The sequence below is a fragment of the Lactuca virosa genome, chromosome 2 (assembly GCF_052849685.1).
Source record: "Lactuca virosa cultivar CGN04683 chromosome 2, Lactuca_virosa_CGN04683_v6, whole genome shotgun sequence".
In the NCBI taxonomy this organism is placed as follows: domain Eukaryota; kingdom Viridiplantae; phylum Streptophyta; class Magnoliopsida; order Asterales; family Asteraceae; genus Lactuca; species Lactuca virosa.
The window spans coordinates 74817154-74838918 of NC_136427.1; the positions used below are offsets into that span (position 1 = coordinate 74817154).

The following is a 21765-nucleotide window of genomic DNA, read 5'->3' on the forward strand; positions in this document are numbered from 1 at the left end:
TAGTTAACTAACTATATATCTATCTATATATACAACAAATTACATAATAATAGATATCACGTTGAAGCGGCTTTGTAGAGATGACTTTACGTTGGCGTTGGTGAGACGCTGACAGGAGTCAATGTGACTAAAACATCAGATTCTAAAGGCTGACCTTACACATGTTTTAAGTTTGACATCTTTTATGTGCTCTACTAAGTCTTTTATGTGCTACGCGTCAAGAAGATGACCAAAAAAACTTATGATGGTTGGAAAAAATGAAAGTGACTAAATTAATACAAAAGTTAGTTGAATGGTAAATAGTATAGAAAAATATGAGTTTAGTGATGCTTATGAAACAACAAATATGAGTTTAATAGTGTTTTGAAACATGTAAACGGGCTAGAAATGCAATAGTCAATCAAAATGATATTTGTTGATCAATAAATGTAATTTTAATGGTAAAGTCGAATACAAAAAGAAAAAGAATGACTAAATATGTATTAAACTAAGTTCATTACCGTACAAAATCAGTTCCCCAAAATAAAAATAATAAAATGTAGCATAAAAATAAGATGTTTAACTAGAGTTAAAAGGTTAACCAAACTATTAAAATGCATTAAAATGAACATTTTGCCACATTTTTTTTTTGTTTTTCTTGAAAACCCGTAAAATGAAAAGAATCCCAAATAGGGGTGTAAACGAATTGAGTTACTCGTTAATTACTCGGGATCTACTCGTAAAAATCTTGACTCAATTAAGCTCGAATTAAACGAGCTCGAGCTTAGTTTCAGGTTCGTTTATTAAACAAGCTCGAGCATGAGCTTCATATGTCAAGCTCGATTAGGTTCATAAGACTAAACGAGCCTATGCATATTTTTATAATATAATTTCTAATTTCTAATTTTATTTATTAAACTATTATTAAATAATTAAATATCAAATATCAAATATCAAATAATGATAAATGAGCTTAAAAATACAAACACGCTTAATATTTAACTATTAACTTGGGCGAGTTCGAGACGAGCTTAGGCTTGCCCGTCAAACAAGTTGATCCCGAGTTGAACTTGAGTTTCAATTTCTATATGAGTCAAACTCGAGCTTTGAAAATTGAGCTCGAGCCTGAGCCTACCTGAACTTGAGCTCGACTCGGTTCGTTTACACCCTTTAACCCTAAATTTCACAACAAATATAAGCACAAAACAAAATTAAAAACATTTCGATTCATTCTTTCTATTTTCTTTCGGATTCCAAGCTTTTCTATGAAACCTTAGTCATGACGATAACACTCTTTTTCCGTTTACAACCAAAGATACAACAATTTAAGAGAGGACACTAATAGCATCCTATTCCAATTTATGCAACTTGTTCACATGGAATTTACTAAATCTTAGAACAAGGGAAGGGGAAGATGATCAAAATAATCTACCACTTGACCGCACCCGTCGATCCTTTCGTTCCAGAACAACTGCATTTTTTTGTTTGGTGTGATCGTTTTTTTTCCTATGATCTGGTGTTTGTAGTGTGCATCGGTGTCTGTTTACCTTCTCTTAAAATCGGTTGTCACTTATCTTAAGTGATATTTTGGACAATTTGTAGTGTTTTAAATTAGAGGTCGTGTTTCCGAATTTAATAAAGGAATTAAAGAATGGATAGGAAAATAATTAATGAGGGAAAAAATGAAGGGAATGAATAGATGTATTGTATTTTCGTATTTCCGAGTTTGAAAGAAAGGAAATGAAGAGACATGAAAATCGAGAGCGGTTGTAGCCGTGGAAGGCTATGCAGAAAATCTTAGGCAACATCGTTTTATATATTAGGTTGAAGGTAAATTCAGTAAATCATAGTAAATGATAAAACCTTACTTTCTCTCAAAATCTGTCCATTTTTAAAAGGAATGTTAGGAGGGAAGATTATCAAAAATCTTCTTTCCACTTCTTTCTTTAAAAAAACTAACAACCATAATTTTTCTACTTATTCAACTTCTCTCCATAAAAAGAATTCGGAAAAGGTTATTTTAGAAGAGGGATATGAAAGAAGAATGAATAAAATTGGATTTAACGGCTTAATGACTGCCCAGGTAGGACCAAAAGCATAATCAAAAGCATTACAGGGAGGAAATGACAAAATAAGTAAAGAAAGTGGACCATATCCATAAAAAATGATAATCACATGGTTGATTTTTGTAATTTTATCATAGACTAAACTGCACAAATGGTCCCTGTGGTTTGCTCAAAAGTGCCACTTTGGTCCAAACAAGTTTTGACTAACACCACAGGTCCAAAGTTTTCATTTTATTGCGAGTTTGGTCCAATTTGCATTTAACTTTTTTCTAATGACGATTTTACCCTTACATTTTTCTTTTTGAGTTATTTCTTTATTTATTTAAAAACTTTTCTAATTAAAATAGAAATAAAAAAGAAATTACTTCTCTCTCTCTCTCTCTATTTATACCAAGCTTCTATGAAATTAATACCACTGCAAGCACAAACAATATGAAGCTTACAACCTAAAAAATCCACAATTTTCAAACCTTTATAACCAAAAGAAGTCCTATAAAACCAATGAAAATTGGTACTTCAAGAACACTGTTGATTTGCTTCACTTTCCTCTTGCTCGTGCTACAGTTTCAAGCATTATCATGTCCGTTGAAACTGTCTACTCCATCACCAAATCGATTTGAAACTTCTGGTTTCGAATGACAGAAAGATTATGATGAAGAAAAAGATGTTTTCGTTGATAACAAGAGGAAGGAATCAGAGCAGGGTTTGTTGTGGATCTTCACAGCAGCGAGGGTTTTTGCAGTGGATCTTCATAGCAACGATGGTGAGGGATTTCAGATTGACGGTGAGGTTTCAACGATGACGCCTTCGCCAACGCCTTTGACGACGAAGATGAAACCCAGAAACTGAGAAGATGAAACCCATAAATTGGGTTGGAGAAGATGAAACCCATAAATTGATTTCTCCAAAAAAAAAATGATTCACAACAAATACTTTGAACACAAAAAATCGATTTTGGAAGACGATAGCCACTGGAGAAAGACAGAGGAAGGTTGTTGGTGGGTTTGGATTGCAGGGAGGAAGAACAAGGGGAAGGGGAGTGTGTTTTTATTGTATATGTTCTTGAACGATTGTCTAGGGGTGTAGAGAGAGAGAGAGAGAGAGAGAGAGAGAGAGAGAGAGAGAGAGAGAGAGAGAGAGAGAGAGAGAGAGAGAGAGAGAGAGAGAGAGAGAGAGAGAGAGAGAGAGAGAGAGAGAGAGAGGGTGGGACCCTTTGTAATTAAATAATAAAAAAATAGTAAAGGAAAAAAGAAAAGGAAAAAACAAATAAAAAGAGGCAAATCCGTCATTTGAAGAATTTTTAAAGTGTTTTGGACCAAACTCGCAATAAAATAAAAACTTTGGACCTATGGTGCTAGTCCAAACTTTTTTGGACCAAAAATGACAATTTTGAGCAAACCACAGGGACCGTAGTTTAGTCTTTATCATATTATAAGTAGGAAATGAAGCGTCAAAGTGTAAAAATTATGAGTAAATTACATGAATGGTCCCTATGGTTTAGGGTAATTTGCGCGTTTGGTCCCTAACTTATTTTTTTAACTCGGAAGGTCCCTACTGTTTGTTTTTGTTACGCGTTTGGTCCCTGCCTTACCTAAAAAAACTATTTTTCCCTTGTTTTTTTAATTTATTTAAATAAACACACCCCCAACCCCACCATTCTCACCTTACCTTACCTATTCTACAATTTTTCTCTATTTAAATAATAGTTTTTTTTAGGTAAAACAGGGACCAAGCGCGTAACAAAAACAAACAGTAGGGACCAAGCGCGTAACAAAAACAAACAGTAAAAACTTTCCGAGTTAAAAAAATAAATTAGAGACCAAGTACGCAAATTACCCAAAACCATAAGAACCATTCGTGTAATTTACTCAAAATTTATTATGGTCTTTTTTCTTCTTTAACAGATAAAAGTCTTCTTTGGCTCCAGTACCATTCGGAAGTTTTTCCAAACAAATACATCCCTAATTCGCTTTCACACTACTGTAACTAATACGAAATTTCATAAGTTATTCATTTATAATTAAAGAAACAAATGAATGACTTTTTCAACCATATATCATCTATCTAGTTGTAAATTAAAGATTTTCCTTGTGCAAATACAAAAAATAAAATAAAATAATAAAAAAATAAAAAACAAACCACTATAAATGGAGTATGATAATATAAATGCAAAAAGAAAAATAAAATAAAATAGACCGAGTATGTTTGTTCAAAATTGCTTGTTCTTACAAAAAAATAGTGTTTTCTTAAGTACTGTGGATCTAAAATTTATTGTGAAAAAAAGGAGTCGTATTTAAAAATCATTGTTGCAAAATAGTCAAAAAAAAAAAAAAAAAAAAAAAAAAAACATGTACTTTTCTCATCTCTTCTTTGACCGAAACAAAGGGGCATTTTTTCTCCCCACCTAATTCCAAAGTTTGCAAACACATCACCTTCACATTATACACCAGGCAACACCATTGACTTCTTAATATACGCTCTAGCTTGCCTGTTATTTAATTCATCTCATCCAAGTTCTTACAAAATTTCCTCAACAAAAATTTGATTTTATAGGATCCTTTAAGCATACATTCACGTCAATGGCGTCTTATTCCACTTCATCCATTCACAAGAGCTTGTATGACGTGTTTTTGAGTTTTAGAGGTGAAGACACCCGTAAGAACTTCGTTGATCATCTTTATCGTGCTCTTCAGGAGAAAGGCATTCAAACTTACAAGGATGACGAGCGAATCAATAAAGGGAAAAGAATCAATGATGAGCTCATTGGATCTATTGAAGACTCAAAATATTTCATCATTGTTTTCTCCAAGAACTATGCCTCTTCATCTTGGTGTTTGGACGTGCTTGTGAAGATAATGGAGTGTCACAAGACAAATCAGCATACTGCTTACCCGGTTTTATATGACGTGGAACCCTCCGAAGTCCGCAAACAGAGTGGGGCAGTTGGAGAAGCCTTTGCCAAACATGAGAATATAGAGGCGGCTGGGAAATGGAGAGAGGCTCTAAAAGAAGCAGCAGATTTGACTGGGTGGGAATTGAAGAACACCGCTGATGGGTACGTACCTCATCATATTTATTTTGCAATATTGAATTCTTTCTAATCTATGTTTAAAAAGGTAATCAACCACATTAAGGTAACCTAGTGGTGTGTGCTTGAGATTTTAAGCACTCCAAAAAGAGTTGCTCAAAGTTTGAATCCCACATGCTTCCAACACTGTTCCAAACATATTTAAGGCCGTTCCAAACATATTTTAGGCCTCGGGTGCGAGAGAGAAAAAAGGCCCCTAAGTTCTAAAAAATTTCATCAACTTTTTTATATTAACTCGATAATTGAATGAAAATTTCTTGTACTAACATTTATATATAATAAAGTATATAAAAAATTTGGACACCCTTAAAACATGAGTCTGGACAGTCGCCCGTATCCCATCCTCTGGGACGAGTCTGCATGCTTCAAAACCTTGGGTGGCCTGATGTTAAAAACAATGTTTAAAATGTTGTATTGTCAAATTATAACTTAAACTAAAGTCTTGTGGAAAAATCTAACACCAGGCATGATTATGTGACTGTTATTACATATTACTTCATATATGATTGTTATATATCTGAAAGTAAATGCTCATATGGGATTTTGTGTAATCTATGTAAGCTAATTCAATCTTTGTTAAATACAGACATGAAGCTAAATTTATCCAGAAAATAGTTGAAGAGGTTTCATTAGAGTTACGTTCCATTAATTACCGAATTGATGAAAACTTAGTAGGCATGGAGACCCGGATCAACGATATTGTATCATCTTTAGGAACTGCTACCAATGATGTTCGCATGATCGGCATCAGGGGGATAGGAGGTGGTGGGAAGACAACTTTTGCAAGAGTTGTTTTTAATAAGATATCCTTTCAGTTCGAGGGTAAAAGTTTCATTGAGAACATCAGGGAAGTTGCAAACACTTCTTTGTCCGGTTTGAAGTTGTTGCAAAATCAAGTCCTTTCTGATGTCTTAAATAGTCAAGGCATCCACATACATAATGAATATGAGGGAAAAATGATGTTGGGGAAGATTATGCGTGGTAGAAAGGTTCTTCTTGTTCTAGATGATGTAGATCATATTAACCAGCTTGAGGCGTTAGCCGGTAACCCTGATTGGTTTAAGCCGGGAAGTATAATTCTTATTACAACAAGAGAGAAGCAAGTGTTGGTAGCACATGGAGTGAAGTTGATCCATAATGTCAATTTGTTATCGGATACGGAAGCAATTTACCTATTTAGTAAATATGCATTTGGGAGAGATATTCCAAAAGGGTATGAAGAGCTATCGAGACAAGTTGTATGTTATGCTGCTGGTCTTCCCTTAACAATCAAAGTTTTGGGTTCGTTTCTTTGTGGTAAAAGTAAGCTCGAATGGGTAGATGCTCTAGACAGACTAAAAGCAATTCCATTAGAGGAAACTCGAAAAAAGTTGGAATTAAGCTATATTAGTCTAGACGTCGATTATAAGGAACTATTCCTAGATGTTGCCACCATGCTGAAAGGTTGGCCAAAAGACTCGGTAATTGAAGCTCTTGAAAGTTGTGGATTTTATGCCAGAATTGGTTTAAGAGTTCTTGAGCAAAAATCTCTCATAACTATTGATGATTTTGAGCGTGTGGGCGTGCATGACCATTTAGAAGAAATGGCAAAGAATATTGTTCGGCGTTCTCACCCGGATAGCCGATTGTGGGATACCAAAGAAATTGAAGATGTATTGGCTAATGACTTGGTGAGGATCAAGTTTATTTTTAAAGTTAGAGAAACTAACATATTTTTATTCACGGTGATTGCGTTTTGGTTACAGGGTACTGAAGCAACAAGATATATACAATTCGAGTGGGGGGATCTTGATCCGGAAATCGTTATGAAAGGTCTTAGAAAGATGAAGGAACTTCGGTTTCTTGATGTGGCTCTACAATTGTCTTTGTATTGGAATCAGGAAATCAATAGACCCATCCCAAGCTTTACAAATGCTTTAGGCTTGCTGTGTTATAATTTTATATTTAATAAGCTCAACCCATACTTTCCTGATGCTTTACGATATCTGTGTAGGAACGATTACCCTTTTAGTTCTTTACCCAAAACATTTCAAGCAAATAATCTTGTTGCACTTCAGATGCTTGATAGCAAAATTGTACAACTTTGGGAAGGGGGAGAAAGAAAGGTAGGATTGGTTTATTGATTGTTTTGCATGATTCGTTATAATACTATATAATATCCAAATGCGTTGTTATTACTCTAATATATATATATATATATATATATATATATATATATATATATATATATATATATATATATATATATTCTTATGTTAGGTTCTAAACAAGCTCAGATTCCTTGACCTCAGTTATTTTACATTGAGGACCTTTGACCTTGGGCTTACTCCAAATCTCGAGACGTTTACTCTTCTAGGATGTAGTCATTTGGTAGAGCTTCACATGTCCGTTGAATGTCTAAAGCTCAAATCCCTGGTACTTCAAAGTTGAGGACGCTTGACCTTCGGTTGACTCCAAACCTTGAGCATTTAGATTTTAATGGTGATTTGGTAGAACTTTACATGCCCGATGAATGTCTAAAGCTCAGATCACTCAAACTTTCAGGTTCAAACTTAAGGAGGCTTGACCTTCGGCTGACTCCAAATGTTACAATTTGGTAGAACTTCAAGCTCATGTTGGATGTCTAAAAAATGTTGTCTACTTAGACTTAAGTGGATGTTTGGGGTTTAAATCTTTTTTGTTTCACATAAAGGATAATACTTCTGGTGGAATGAATGAATCACTTGATGTTCGTTCTTTAGCCGAGTTACATTTCATCCTAGAAAGTTGCCCATTTCACCTCGACAATCATTTGCCAAAGTTTGAGTTTGCATGTTTTCATAAAGAAGATCTACCTTCATTGGCTAGAAATCTCGAGAGGCTTATTTCTATAGGTCCATGTGCCTGCATAAAACTTGAGACATTTTCAAGAAGCATTTGTTGAGAGGTGTGAATAATGTAGACATCCAGAGCGGAAGTCAACTCTTCCATGCTCCATGAATGAATTTGAGAAGCTTCAAAGGATTGGGAAAGTCGGTTTACAAGGAAATATTATAAGAGCATCCACAATGGTGAGTTCAATGGGAGAGTTGAATAAGGTGGCAAGTTTATGTGTCATTCAATGGATGAAACTCTATCATTATGAGATGTCACCTTAGCATTCAATGAATTTGGAGTTCAACGGTCATTGAACTCTTCAATGGGAAAAGGAAAAGTTTTTAATTCTTAAATATTTACTATAAATTATATTTTGTAACATTCTATTGAACTTTGTAGAGTTCAATGTATTGTAGGAAAAAAAATGATATAGTTGTATGAATTATATAAAGATGATGTGGCAATCCATTGAACTCTATGAAGTTCAATGCATTGTGCATGCCCTAACAGATACTCAGTATTATAACATACGAGAAGACATTTCTTCTCCTTGCATTGTACAATGTCAAAGTTCATGAACATATAATGGATTTCAACTTAAATTCCCTAATAATTATATTATCTTATGTTTACTTTTTATGTATTTTAAGTTGTGTTTGTGTTGCTATCGATCCCAAAATATGAACCATTTCCAGGATTCCAGTAAATTAGAAGTTCCCATGACCAGGATGTAGGCCAAGGTGATTTCCCCAGCTACTTATTGAAAACTATACCAATTAATCGAATCACGTCCTTAATATCTCGAGTTTCCTTAACTAGCTATCATACTTTTTTCGAGATTCATAAACCAAATCAACTTTTCATGGAAAATAGTCGAATACAAGGAAAAGTCACGGATGAGAACACTTCAGTTTGTGGAATGAGATACGCGTGCACACAAATTTGGTTAAACGATTTTTTTTAAATGACAAACTAGCTAACATACTCCTAAATACCACATATGTCTCGTAAGAGACTTGAACCCATAACTCTCTCATGCTAGGCCAAAGATCCTTTGGTATCCGGTCAAAGTTGATGAAGTGGGAAACTGTTTGGAGTCTTTGGATGTCCATTGTTCGGTTTGATAGAATAATGAAGATTAAGAGATAAAGACTACCATTGTTTTATCATTAAGAGATAAAGACTACCATTGTTCAGTTTGATAGGAACATATTCCGCCGCCTCACCCAACTGCGATTTTAATTTTTTTCTTTTTGCATTTTATAGCTACCCATTTTTGTCGGACCATGAGCCGAAATTGGATCAAATCGTAGTCCAAAACATTAAATCGGAGGCGGAGGTGGTAACTTCACAGTACACACCTGCGAAAAGTTACTTGCTATTAAAAAATGATGGTTGATTATTTTTTTAAAAAATAATTAAAATTTTTGGCTAAATTTATAAATTTCTATTAATTAAATCAATCAATACAATTTTGGCACCTATTATTTTTACTCTTTCATCCACTTATTGGTTATCAACTAATTATTTTTATTACTTTCTATCTTTGTCATAATAACATTTTCATTTTAATCTCTTTAATGATATTGTATAATTACTGATTTAATATTTTTTACTAATTAATCCATTTTATTAAATATGTAAATCAATATTATAATATTCTTATCGTTTTTTATACTTGTAACGATAAAATAACATGAATATGAAATATGAAGCTTGTTTTATTTTTTTTTAAAAGGAATTTTTATAAAATATCTCAAAATAAACGTGCATAAAAATTTAATTATTAAAAAAACTTTTACAACAAACTTCTGCAATAGAAAAAGGTTTTAAAAGTAATTTTCCTTTTGTTTTGTAAAATTTCTCCATTAATCACACCGGTGCTGCGTTCCACTGGTCTCCAGCCTTCCCAGCAACAAACATGGCGGCCACCGTATCTCGATCCCCTATCATCCCGCCTCATAACCACCCTATCACCTCCACTTCTACTCAAAAACTCCCATCCCAACTCAAATTCCGGCGATTTCCCATTTCAGTCTCCGCCTCCGCATCATCCTCCATTCAAGGAGGCACCAGCGAAGGAAAAAGCGCTTCTCTTCCAAGTAAAACCCAACATTGTCACTAATCTATCTTCTCTCATCATTTCCTTCTGTAATCTTCACTGCATTTGCAAATTTATCCGAATTAGTTTACTTTTTGCTAATTTTTAGGGCCTCTAACGTCTACCGATCTGACTGGAATACCATCTGAGGGTTCTCGAATTCGTGTTGCTTACCAGGTTTAGTTATCTCATTTTGGGAAATTATTGATTTCACCTTATCTTCTGTAAAATCCATGGTGTATGTTTTTATACATTCGGAGACATCGATTGATTTTATGCTTTATAAAACAAGTTATCGCATCATTGAAGAAGCACAAACATTAATGCTGAAATGAAATTGAGGTTACTCTTGTTGTTTTATTGAAGTTTTATGGTATTTTGACAGGGTGTTCCTGGGGCTTATAGTGAATCTGCTGCAGAAAAAGCTTACCCTAACTGTGAAGCAGTTCCTTGTGAACAATTTGAGACAGCATTCGAGGTTTGTTATTTGTATAGCATTTAATTGAGCCAACTTTTATTTATTTATTTATTTGTTATAAGCTTGATTCCTACAATTGATGTGGTCTATATAGAATCTCGTGTGACTTCTTGCATATAATTTGAATTAATGCATGGAACATTTTAGCCTTTTAGGTTTTAAACTCTGTGATAAAACACTGAACATTCAACCATTAATTCCAGAAATTGCAATTCTGTTTCTTCAATCATGGGCAGTAGATATTTAGGATTCAGGTTGATTTTTATTTGTGAGGAGAATAGCTTTAATAAAAAGTACATTAGATAGTGTTGTGTGCAAATAAACATATAAACAACATATAAACATAGAAAGTAACATAGCTATTTATGCCACTCAATTCTACCAAGTTTTAAATCTATAATTAGAACTTTTATGTGTGGCAATTTTACTGAGGATTTGCATTTTATAAATCTTAAAAGAACAAACTTAGCATCCAAAGTGAACTACAATAAGATTGGATGTAAGGGGCATGATGAGACTGATTGCATAATCCTTAGCATTACAGGTTTATCGCTAAGGTGCTATTTATTTTTGACATAATGGGGACATGACTTAATCTGATAAATTATATGAGTGTTTCTTTTTTACTTAATGCAAAAAGAATGACTTAATGGAGAAAGTCAAGGAAATGAGATTTTTCCTATCAATACTCAACTTTCTACAAAGCTGCCATCATTAGAAAACTGCAAAAATGGTCCTAGTGGTTTTGCTTTTCTTTGGATGGAGTCCAAAAAGTGTTCAACTTGTCAACTTGCAAAAAATGCCCTTTTGACAATTTTGCGGTGTGGTTTTGGTCTCCGACTTTAACATCTGTTTGTTTTTATTTGTTAAATGTGATAAAATGACCTTTTGGCCCTTCATTTTTTATATTATTATGAGAATACTGCAAAAATGGCCCATGTGGTTTGTTGTTTTCTTTGGATAGAGTCCAAAAAGTTTTTAATTTGCAAATGTAGTCCTTTTGAGAAGGCTATCTTGCGGTTTTGGTCCCTAACTTTTACTTCGTTACTTTTACTTCGTTAAATTCCTATAAATGGACCATTTTATCCTTACATTTATCTATTTATTAGCATATTGTCCTAACCTCAAACCCACCATCTTTTAACTTCCCTCCCCTCCCACGTCCTGTCACCGTAGATTTCTCTCTCTCTCTCTCTCTCTCTCTCTCTCTCTCACAAAAAAAAAAAATCTTAATGCATGTGATCCTCTAACTAATAAATTTCACATACAACTATAAGACGTATCACACACCATAAACACACAACTTCCTTCTGTTTGCTACCGGCAACACTAGTGGTTTCGGGATGAAATCTTGCTGCCCATATTTGTTTTGCCATTTTGGATGTCACCATACTTGGGGAATTTCAGAGACATCAAAGGCTGCTGAGGTTGCCATAATGGAGGATGCTTCCTCTTATCTTGAATCCTTTATAATTGGATACAAGTTTTATCCAACAGACAAAAAAATCTTTATTCCTTATCAGTTAAAGAAGATAAAAGAGAAGGATCTTTTCGAGAACAAGATTCACAATGTTGATATATACAAAAATTATGCATCTTTAGTTTTCTTCTTGCCATATATATTATGACCATTAATGGTATATCGACGAATGACGACCCTCTCATGATGATTTTTGTATATATCAACATTCTGAATCTTGTTCTCGGAAAGATCCTTCTCTTTTATCTTCTTTAACATATGATGAAAAAAATTTTCTTTGTCAGTAGAGTGAAACCTGTACTTAATCGAAAACGAATCAAGATAAAATGATGTATAATCCATTCTGCTCGGCTGCCCTTGATGTCTTAGATATTCTCCTAAGTTTGTTGTCATCCACAATGACAAGGAAGACATGGACAACGAGAATTCACTCCGAAACCACTAGTTTTGTCCTTAGCATCGGAAGAAAATTTTGTGGTATGGTGTGCGCTACAATTTGTTTTGTTGTTCTACATGCTGATCATCAGTTAGAGAAGGCATTGCGATTTCTTTGGTGGGAGGGACCATTTTTGCGGTTTTCTCTTTATCTTTTACTTCTATTTCTTAAGTGTGGCATCATTTTTGCAAATATTTTTAAGCATCTGGGGGCTGAATGGATAAAATGTTTGTCTGGATAAAGTGTTGTGTACATAAACCTTGCTTCTTTTCTAGACTGAATAATCCGTCTGTATGAGACGAAACAACCATTTTATCCTTGCATTCCAAAAACAAATTTATATTCATCATTTTGACGTGAGAGGAGTTGAAAGGGAAAAAAAGGGCAAATAGATAGAAGGTTAGTGTCTTTAGTTATGTTTGTTATATATGAGTGTCTCTTTTTGACTTAATGTAGATGCAAAAAAAAAAAAAAAAAAAAGAAAGTCAGTGAAAAGAGACTTTCCTCATTAAATCCTAACTTTTGACAGATCAGCCACCGTTTATTTTTTCTCAAATGTTTTTTAACATCATTTATTTAGACAACTTTTGTCTTCTCAAATAGAGTAAACTGTGTTTATCTAAAATATATGGATTTAGTCCCATGACAAAAAAATTTACAAGGAATGTCCTTATGGGCTATGGCCATGTTTCATTGCGCATTTTGTCCATTTCCAAACTAAAATGACTAATTTACCCTCCCTCCCTCCAAACTGAAACATCAGAAGTGTAAATTAGTCATTTCAGTTCGGAAAATGACCAAATCCACAATGAAACATGGCCATAAGGCCATTCCTTGAACATTTTTTTTGCTAAACACAAGGACCAATTTTGCAAATGTTTTAAACTTTTTGTTTTATTTAAACACTGCAGGCTGTTGAGAGGTGGCTAGTGGATCGAGCAGTTTTACCCATTGAAAATTCCTTAGGAGGAAGCATTCATAGGAATTATGACCTCTTACTTAGACACAGATTGCACATTGTTGGTGAAGTCAAACTTGCTATTCGCCATTGTTTGCTTGCTAACCATGGTGTTAAAATTGAAGATCTCAAAAGGGTTCTTAGCCATCCTCAGGTATATTTTATATATATATATATATATATATATATATATATATAGATAGTTATTTTAAAATACTACTACTAATAATAATATGTATATCTATGCTTCTATAGGCTCTTGCACAATGTGAGAACACATTAACAGGATTAGGAATAGTTAGAGAAGCTGTGGATGATACTGCTGGTGCTGCAAAGGTACTATATGTTACTATGCTCTGAAAACAAAAATCTAAATGAAAAAAAAATAGCAATGTACTTTCATTTATATGTATATTATAGCATCCTATTTTCAATTATAGTATAATTAGGTAGTTTTTTTTGTTTTGTTTTAATTAATAAGTACAATGTTGTGATTGATGGAAATGAAAGTAGGATGCTATAATAAACAAATGAATGAAATTAGGTTGTTGTTTCTTGAATTTGATCCGATAAAAGTAACATGAAAAGTTAGAGCTATATTATGCCTTCAATTAAAATTAATAAAAGGAACAATTTTTCTTAAAACTATGGATACTATCTAATCATCTCCCACTGCAACATATAAATACATTATAGACAAAATTACGTAAATGGTCCCTGTGGTTTACCAAAGGTCACAAACTCAGTCCTGACTGATTTTTTTTGACGAACATGGTCCCTATGGTTTCCAAAACTTGCATAGATGGTCCTTTTTGCTAACACAATTAGTTTTTGTCTGTTAGTGTGAGGGTAATTTGGTCTTTTCAGGTAGTAGGGGGACTATGGTCACAAACTCGGTCCCGAAAAAACCAAATTGCCCTCACACTAACAGACAAAAACTAACTGTGTTAGCAAAAAGGACCATCCATGCAAGTTTTGAAAACCACAGGGACCATATTCGTCAAAAAATTAGCAAGGACTGAGTTTGTGACGATTGGTAAACCACAGGGACCATTTATGTAATTTTTTCTACATTTTATAAGTGTGCCTAGAGTTTAAACCTAGTGGCATATATAAATTATGTAAGTGTAAATACATGTGGACATGTTTTAATGCTTTCTGTAGGTTTTTTTTTTATAGAATCTTCATGATAAATTATAGTTGAATAATTATTTACTAATATTTTATTTAATGTCTTCCTTCTTTCTTTGTCAGCATGTTGCTCTACATGAACTTGAAGATACTGGGGCAGTAGCTAGTGCTGCTGCTGCCAAAATTTATGGATTGAATTTGCTTGTTCAAGATATTCAGGTAATCATCAAACCTGGAATGGAATTGAGCATTACACAGGAATGGAATGAAGCATTCCATTCCTCAACGGAATGTGATTCCTTGGCTGATTTTTCATTTCTTCATGGAATGGAATATTATTATATTTATAGTACAGTTATAAATTTAATTCTATTTACATAACATTCAGTAAGAGCAATGTTCTTAGAATTTTTCGAAAGTTTAATTAAATAATTTTTTGTTATCTTCCAAATGTGATGTAAAAAAGCATTTATTTTATTTGAGATTTCATGGTTAAAGTTTTTATTTTAGTAAACACTCTTTTAAAGTAATAAAATAATTTTGTTCGATTGTCTGATAACTATATATAAATATATTGTATATGTATTATGGAATGTATTTTAGTGTTATATTTTAAATTAACGAAAAAAATATTAGTATAAATAACATTTTTGTGTTTATTTGTCAGTATAATTTCATTTTGGTGTCTAATTATAGATAAGTCAACAAAACCATAAATGTTCATTGATTATAAATTATATGTTAATTGTAAATCACACTTGTATGATTTTATTTTTTTAATTTTTTTTTCAGGATTATTCTGATAATGTGACTCGATTCTTAATGCTGGCAAGGGAACCTATAATTCCACGTACCGATAGACCATTCAAGGTTTGTTTTTATAAAAAAAGAAAAAGAAAAAAGAAACAGGTCCTTAGTATTGTTTTATTTATTTTATTTTGTATTTAGTCACATGTAAATATATAAATTTATTGTTTTAGACAAGTATTGTCTTCTCACTTGACGAGGGTCCTGGGATGCTTTTCAAGGCACTTGCAGTGTTTGCTATGAGACAAATTAATCTCACTAAGGCAAGTTTTTTTTTTTTTTTTTTTTATTTTTTTTTATTTTTTATTTTTTTTTATCACTCATGTTTTTAATTTTTCTTTATATTATAAAATGTAACTGATTTTTCAAAATTTAATTTACTTTAAAACAGATTGAAAGCCGTCCTCTTCAAAGACGCGCTTTACCTACACATAATGAAAGCACTAATGGATTCCCTGGGTATGTATTATGTATGACAAGACAGTCTGGATACTGTGTTTGACATGTATTGGATTCAGACTGATGTCTCAAATCTCAATAGGACAAATATCCAAAAATGTGAAACAAGATGGGAAAGAGACTCAACTCACGATCTCTTGTCTTTGCAAAAAGACGAAAATGCCCTCTTCGTCATCATCATCATCGAAAATAGCTCTAAAAAGCTTATCCAGTCTCGTGCAGTCATATCATGCTCTATCCCATGTGTCACATGGGATGGGACATAACTGGACAGGGCTAGATAAGCTTTCTAAGGCTATTTTCGATGATGATGACGAAGAGGACATTTTCGTCTTTTTGCAGAGACAAGAGATCGAGAGTTGAGTCTCTTTCCCATCTTGTTTCACATTTTTGGGTGGGACAAAAAATCACTATTGAGACATCAGTCTGAATCCATATTTTTTGTCCTATTGAGACATCAGTCTGAATCCAATACATGTCAAACACAGTACAATTTGTTTCGTCCTGTTGTGTATATGCTATTTTTGTTTTTTTTTAGTCGACTCTTTTGTATTGTTTTACTATTTTTTTTTTCAACTTATATTTTATTGGTATTAACTCCAAATTAAAATTCTTATATAGGTCTTTCCCTTACCTTTTCTATGTTGACTTCCAAGCATCCATGGCAGACCAAAGAGCCCAAAATGCTCTTTCGCATCTTAAGGTTTCATTTTTTATTTTTAATTTTTGAATTTAACATAATAATTATGACTTCACTTGTTAAACGCCATGAATTATTGATCTCAAAATGTTGCTCTTTTTGGCAGGAATTTGCTACTTTCTTGAGTGTGCTAGGAAGTTACCCTGAAGATGTCACCATATGATACTTTCCTAGAATTTTGGTTGATAAGAGTTTGTATATCTTATCATACTTTTTGACAACATGTTGAATGACATCGCCTTTTATTTTTTGTTTTGTTGAATTAATATATTTTGTAAATATTTTCCTAAATAATCATTTTACCCTTTTAAAGTTTTTGTTTTGGCCCACAAAGTAGGGTTTTGGTAACATTTTTCGACTATTTGTATTGATTCATGATTTTTCTTAGTTACATAATTCTACTTGACTTATATTCTTTCCCGAATAAGTTTTTGCTCACTTTTTCTTGTCGCATTATTTGTCTTGGATTGATTAAAATATGAAAGTTAAACAAGGTGAAGAAAATATGAAAAAAAACTATGATCCCAAAGCACACATGTTTTTAGAATCATAACAAATACATGGAAGCAAGAATCATAGTCATAACCATTCGACCACTGTACATTTATTTATTATTGGTTGTTCATTTCTTGCATTTACAAGAAATCCGCTCCATATTTTAGCCCCTATAAAAGCTAGTTTGGGGCTCAAATCTAGATTCACAATGTATCATTTACAACTGGTTATTGCTACTTAATATTTGTATCAGAACTAAATATTAGTTCTAGTAAAAACATATTAGAGGCTAAAAGCAATGGTATTAATGAGTGTTAATCAGTCCCTAAAAAACATACTCAATCACTAAGATAATCAAGTTATTGTATATGAGACTGATATCTAGTCATTAAAAATAATATTAAGGATTGATGACCTAAAAATGGGGACACAATGTAAACATATTGATTTTATTAACGACGGATGTTCAGTCTAGTCTCTGAAAGACAATATCAAACCGATGAGATATAAAATAGGAAACCAAGGTATCACATTGGAGATTAGAGTCATAATAAGATCATATTAATGACAGGTATTCAGTCATGAAAAGATGGTATCAAGGACCGATATAACACAAATACGGGATCTTAATGAAAGATAGTATATATTCAGTTCCAAAATGATAGTATCAGGTACTATACATAATACGATCTCAATTCAAGGATTCTCAGAAAATATATCAGAGACCGAATGGGAAAGTATCAAAGACCGATTTTCTATATTTGTGACTTTCATTTATTAGGGATTGATTTAAAGTTGTAGATAACATAAAAACCGCTAACTAAAACTACTGAGACTAGAGTCATCTAAATCAGTCCTTGATGAAGGGACTAATTGTTGACCTTTCAAGAAATAATTTGCTAGTCTTTGACACATTTTTATTGTAGTGATTTTTCCAACTTTATATATATATATATATATATATATATATATATATATATATATATATATATATATATATAGTTCTAACTTGAGAAATTCTACACACATGGTTAATCCAAACATCAAAATACCATATATATATATATATATATATATATATATATATATATATATATATATATATATATATATATATATATATATATATATAAACAAAAAATTAAAATTTTTTGTTTAAAAAAGTTTGATTTGTATATTTTATATATATAATTTTTCTATTTATGTGTACAAAATAATACCATATCTATATTTCTTTATGACCAAATCAATTTAAGCGGGAAAGAAAAAACGTATTACCTTGATACCATTGTTGGGTTATGATACTTATAACAAAATTAGATCAAAACATAAACAATAAAAGGAAATTAAACAAAATATCATAATGTGACAGGATCCATGTTTATTAAACTTTATGCAATTATATATTACACTACAAGAAAATAGATAATTTGTAGTAAAAAAGAATCACAAGAACCCAAACTATGATTTCTCTATAGTAGTCGCACCCTTTCAAAGAAGCAAGACTTTCTTCCTTGGCGTCTAAGCAAACCTCGATGGTCCCTTGGCCGAGTGAGGTTGAGCCACCAACAAGAGGGAGGAGGGATGATAGGATCGACTTAGGGCTTCACTAGGGAGCTTCTTTGGTTTTCCATGTCTTATATAAGGTATAAACCATATGGGCATTCTTTGTTTCCAAATTTCTTAACTATGACAACAATGCTCTATTTCAAATTTCTTGTGTTTATTGCATAAAAGTTATTCTCCATGATTTCTAGTTAGTTCATTATTAATTAATAAATAACAAATTTCAAGTTCACAACGGGGATTAGTCGATGCCGCGAAAGCTGGCCTAAAAACCCTCGTTAGAGAAGTTTCCTTTCCAAAAAAAATTAATAAATATCAAATCAGTTTATTTATTTCTTACTTTTGAGTTTACCTAATAGGCTCAATTATTTATTAATTATATCACTAACTTATTGTAACTTATTGTGTAGGTGGACATATATATCTCCATCAGATCACCATTCATATTAGTAAAGAATTGGTTTTATCATACAAAAGGGCTTAGCGGCACAACTTGTTGCCCGTCTGCGTTCTCATTCGTTGTATGATGATAACTAAAAATGTTTTGTTAATTGATAATGGGTACGTGTTAGAAAGAAGTGGAGATAAATAATGATTATTCACATCCAATAGTGATATATTTGTGATATATCGACAACATATTGTTTATCAATTGGTTTAGTTACCAAATATTAGGTCACTTCGGACCCTAATCATTCTCGCCAATATTGAAATATTTTGTCGAACTAAATATAGCACCGTCCTTTAAAAGGAACATGTTGTATGCCTAGCTAGAAAGGTACTAAGAGATATTTAACACGCTTCCTAGGATCGTTGACATGCTTCGTAGAATCGTTAGCATAATTATTTGTTCGTCATGAATCAGAATATTTGTTTCGAAATAATAAGCGGAAAAATAACATAAAATTCAACTTCTTTATTGAAATTGGGAAAAATAACAAGATACAAAAGTCAAAGTTGGCTGCATTTTTCAGGCTTAAATGACAAACTGTTCTTCACAAGATCGTAAAGCACCATCATGTTCTGTTGTTGCATGTTTCCAAATATAGACATTTTCTCCGGATCATTGTCGTTATCTATAAACGCCAAATACGACTTACCATTCTTTACATAGATGTAATTCTCTCTTGGCATATCCCAATTCGCACCACTAAAATGAAACACCAACTTGGGTATGATCTTGACATCACGCGGAGAGTTGAAATATCGATTAAGACCCTGGTATGGCGGATTGTCATCCTTTGACATATTGAGCTTTGTTTGCTTCATTAACTCATTTTCAATCATGTTAATAATATCTTTCTCTAAGTAAGTGAATGTCGAACCTGAGTCTATGATCATCCCACCCGTTCCATCTGTTTTTATCGCAAAGTCAGATGTGCTGATAGGCAATTTGGTTTGGCCAACCGAGATACCTTCAAGAGTGATGTAGTAATATGACTTGTCCTCTTGTTTGAGCAAAGGGGTAGTTTGGACATTTCTCATGGCAGTCTTTGTGTTGGACCCTGTTAACAAAATGCTTTGTTCTGACTTGTGAGACCGAGAAGCCAGACAATATGAGAAGACATTTATGTTTAATTGTGAAACCAACGACAACTTCCCACGACCCATTCCTACTACTCCATTATACTTATTGAAACTTTTTTTATCGTTTGGTGTTCCACATGCAAAGGTTATATTACCACGACTCACGCCTCCAATGGTTAGCTTTTCTCCCCCCATACTTACTTTTATGGACTCGCCATCAGCGTATTCCTGGGTGCACCCAAAACTATCGCAACTTTCTTTACTTTTAAAGAAGGATTTAGACTTACTCGAGTCATAAAAACGTGAAGAAGAATCACACTTGGTCCATATCAGGTCGCTTCCCGTGTCCACTACGGCTGAAAAGATCACTGGTGGAGTCCCGATGGCTAGCTTTGTAACGTACAGGTCGTTGGATGCTTGTGTTGGGGATGTTATTTCTGCTGCATTAGCCTCACTCATAGAGCTTGGAGCAAATTGGTTTTTGGGGAAACTTTTAGCTACATCGACACGAGTTAGGGTGAGTCGAAGGTCGGGTGGTGGTTTTCCGGTTGGGTTTGTTGCAAAACATGATGTGGGACCGTTTTCTAAAAGTAAGTGAAATAGTATCACTACAAGGATTGGAGATGCAAGAAAGATTGATGAGGCCATGAGTAAGAGAATACTGTTGAGTTGTGATTCATGAATATGAATGTATGAACTATATATACTATATACACATATCAGTATATCACGTATGAATTACTACAGTTAAGCTTCTTGTTATTTGGAGTACAACATGGGCGAGAAACTTCGTCTTGACTTTAAGTCGTTGCGCAGAAAGTTGACTCTTGGTCGCTGGAGTAGAAGTTGGGCAAGGAATTTAACGGTTGACTAGAAAAATAAAAAAAAAAATGAAAAAAAATGAGTAGAATCTTTCAAAATAAATGAAGGAACGATATCGGTAAGTAATACTATATAGGGTAAATTACACGTATATATCATAGGGATATATACACTAAAGTCCCAATATTTTCATCGATTTGACAAGAAAGTCCTAAACTTTATTTTTTTGACAGTAAAGTCCAAATTAACGGCATTTTTTAACACTTTTACCCTTTTTTTTCGGTTAGCCGGTAGTTAGGACTTTTTTGTCAAAAAAATAAAGTTTAAGACTTTCTTGTCAAATTGTCAGTTAGGACTTTATTGTCAAAAAAATAAAGTTTAGGACTTTCTTGTCAAATCGTTGAAAGTATTAGGACTTTAGTGTATATATCTTTTTTTTTGTTAGAAATTTAATGGTATGATACTCTTTAAACATAAGAGTTATTAAAACCTTCTCTAGTCAGCTAGATCCTATTGAAATCCTTAACATTTGTTTATTGTTAAATCGTTTTTTTAATCTCAACAAACCGACATTGAAAAAAATGGAGATAATCAATAAAGAAAGAAAGAACCAGGGTTGTGTTGGCTTTTTGCAGTCCCAAAAATGGAGAAATAAGAAACCGAAAAAAACGAAATTGCCCTGGCTTTATACAAACACAAACAACACATGCCTAGTCAAAAGGGTGTGAATGTGGAGAAGGGAAAGAAGGGCAACTTCGTTTTTTTCGGTTTCTTATTTCTCTATTTTTGGGACTGCAAAAAGCAATACAACCCTGG

General features: G+C 33.0%; 3 protein-coding genes across 6 annotated transcripts; 2 read left to right on the forward strand and 1 right to left on the reverse strand.

The window, feature by feature from the left end:
- The first annotated feature begins 4571 nt into the window (after window positions 1-4571).
- LOC145156396 (TMV resistance protein N-like) lies at window positions 4572-8502 on the forward strand. Of its 4 annotated transcripts, XM_079075788.1 has the most exons (5): window positions 4572-5100; window positions 5720-6803; window positions 6879-7238; window positions 7393-7579; window positions 7678-8502. In XM_079075788.1, exons 1-4 carry the CDS (start codon window positions 4625-4627, stop codon window positions 7561-7563), a joined length of 2091 nt encoding a protein of 696 aa, XP_078931914.1. In that variant the 5' UTR covers window positions 4572-4624; the 3' UTR covers window positions 7564-7579; window positions 7678-8502. The 4 variants fall into 4 exon arrangements, with proteins under 4 accessions (XP_078931914.1, XP_078931913.1, XP_078931915.1 ...); XM_079075787.1 differs by having other exon boundaries at window positions 7393-8502; XM_079075789.1 differs by lacking the exon at window positions 7678-8502 and having other exon boundaries at window positions 7425-7534.
- A 1332-nt stretch (window positions 8503-9834) lies between these two features.
- On the forward strand, window positions 9835-16851 carry LOC145159184 (arogenate dehydratase 2-like). The gene is made up of 11 exons (XM_079078119.1): window positions 9835-10091; window positions 10200-10267; window positions 10476-10568; window positions 13396-13596; window positions 13698-13778; window positions 14697-14792; window positions 15366-15443; window positions 15554-15643; window positions 15772-15839; window positions 16461-16542; window positions 16646-16851. The coding sequence occupies exons 1-11, from the start codon at window positions 9911-9913 to the stop codon at window positions 16700-16702; spliced, it is 1095 nt and encodes a 364-aa protein (XP_078934245.1). The 5' UTR covers window positions 9835-9910; the 3' UTR covers window positions 16703-16851.
- A 2651-nt stretch (window positions 16852-19502) lies between these two features.
- LOC145156397 (aspartic proteinase nepenthesin-1-like) lies at window positions 19503-20802 on the reverse strand. Its single transcript, XM_079075792.1, has one exon. It carries the CDS (start codon window positions 20773-20775, stop codon window positions 19552-19554), a length of 1224 nt encoding a protein of 407 aa, XP_078931918.1. The 5' UTR covers window positions 20776-20802; the 3' UTR covers window positions 19503-19551.
- Window positions 20803-21765: the final 963 nt, after the last annotated feature.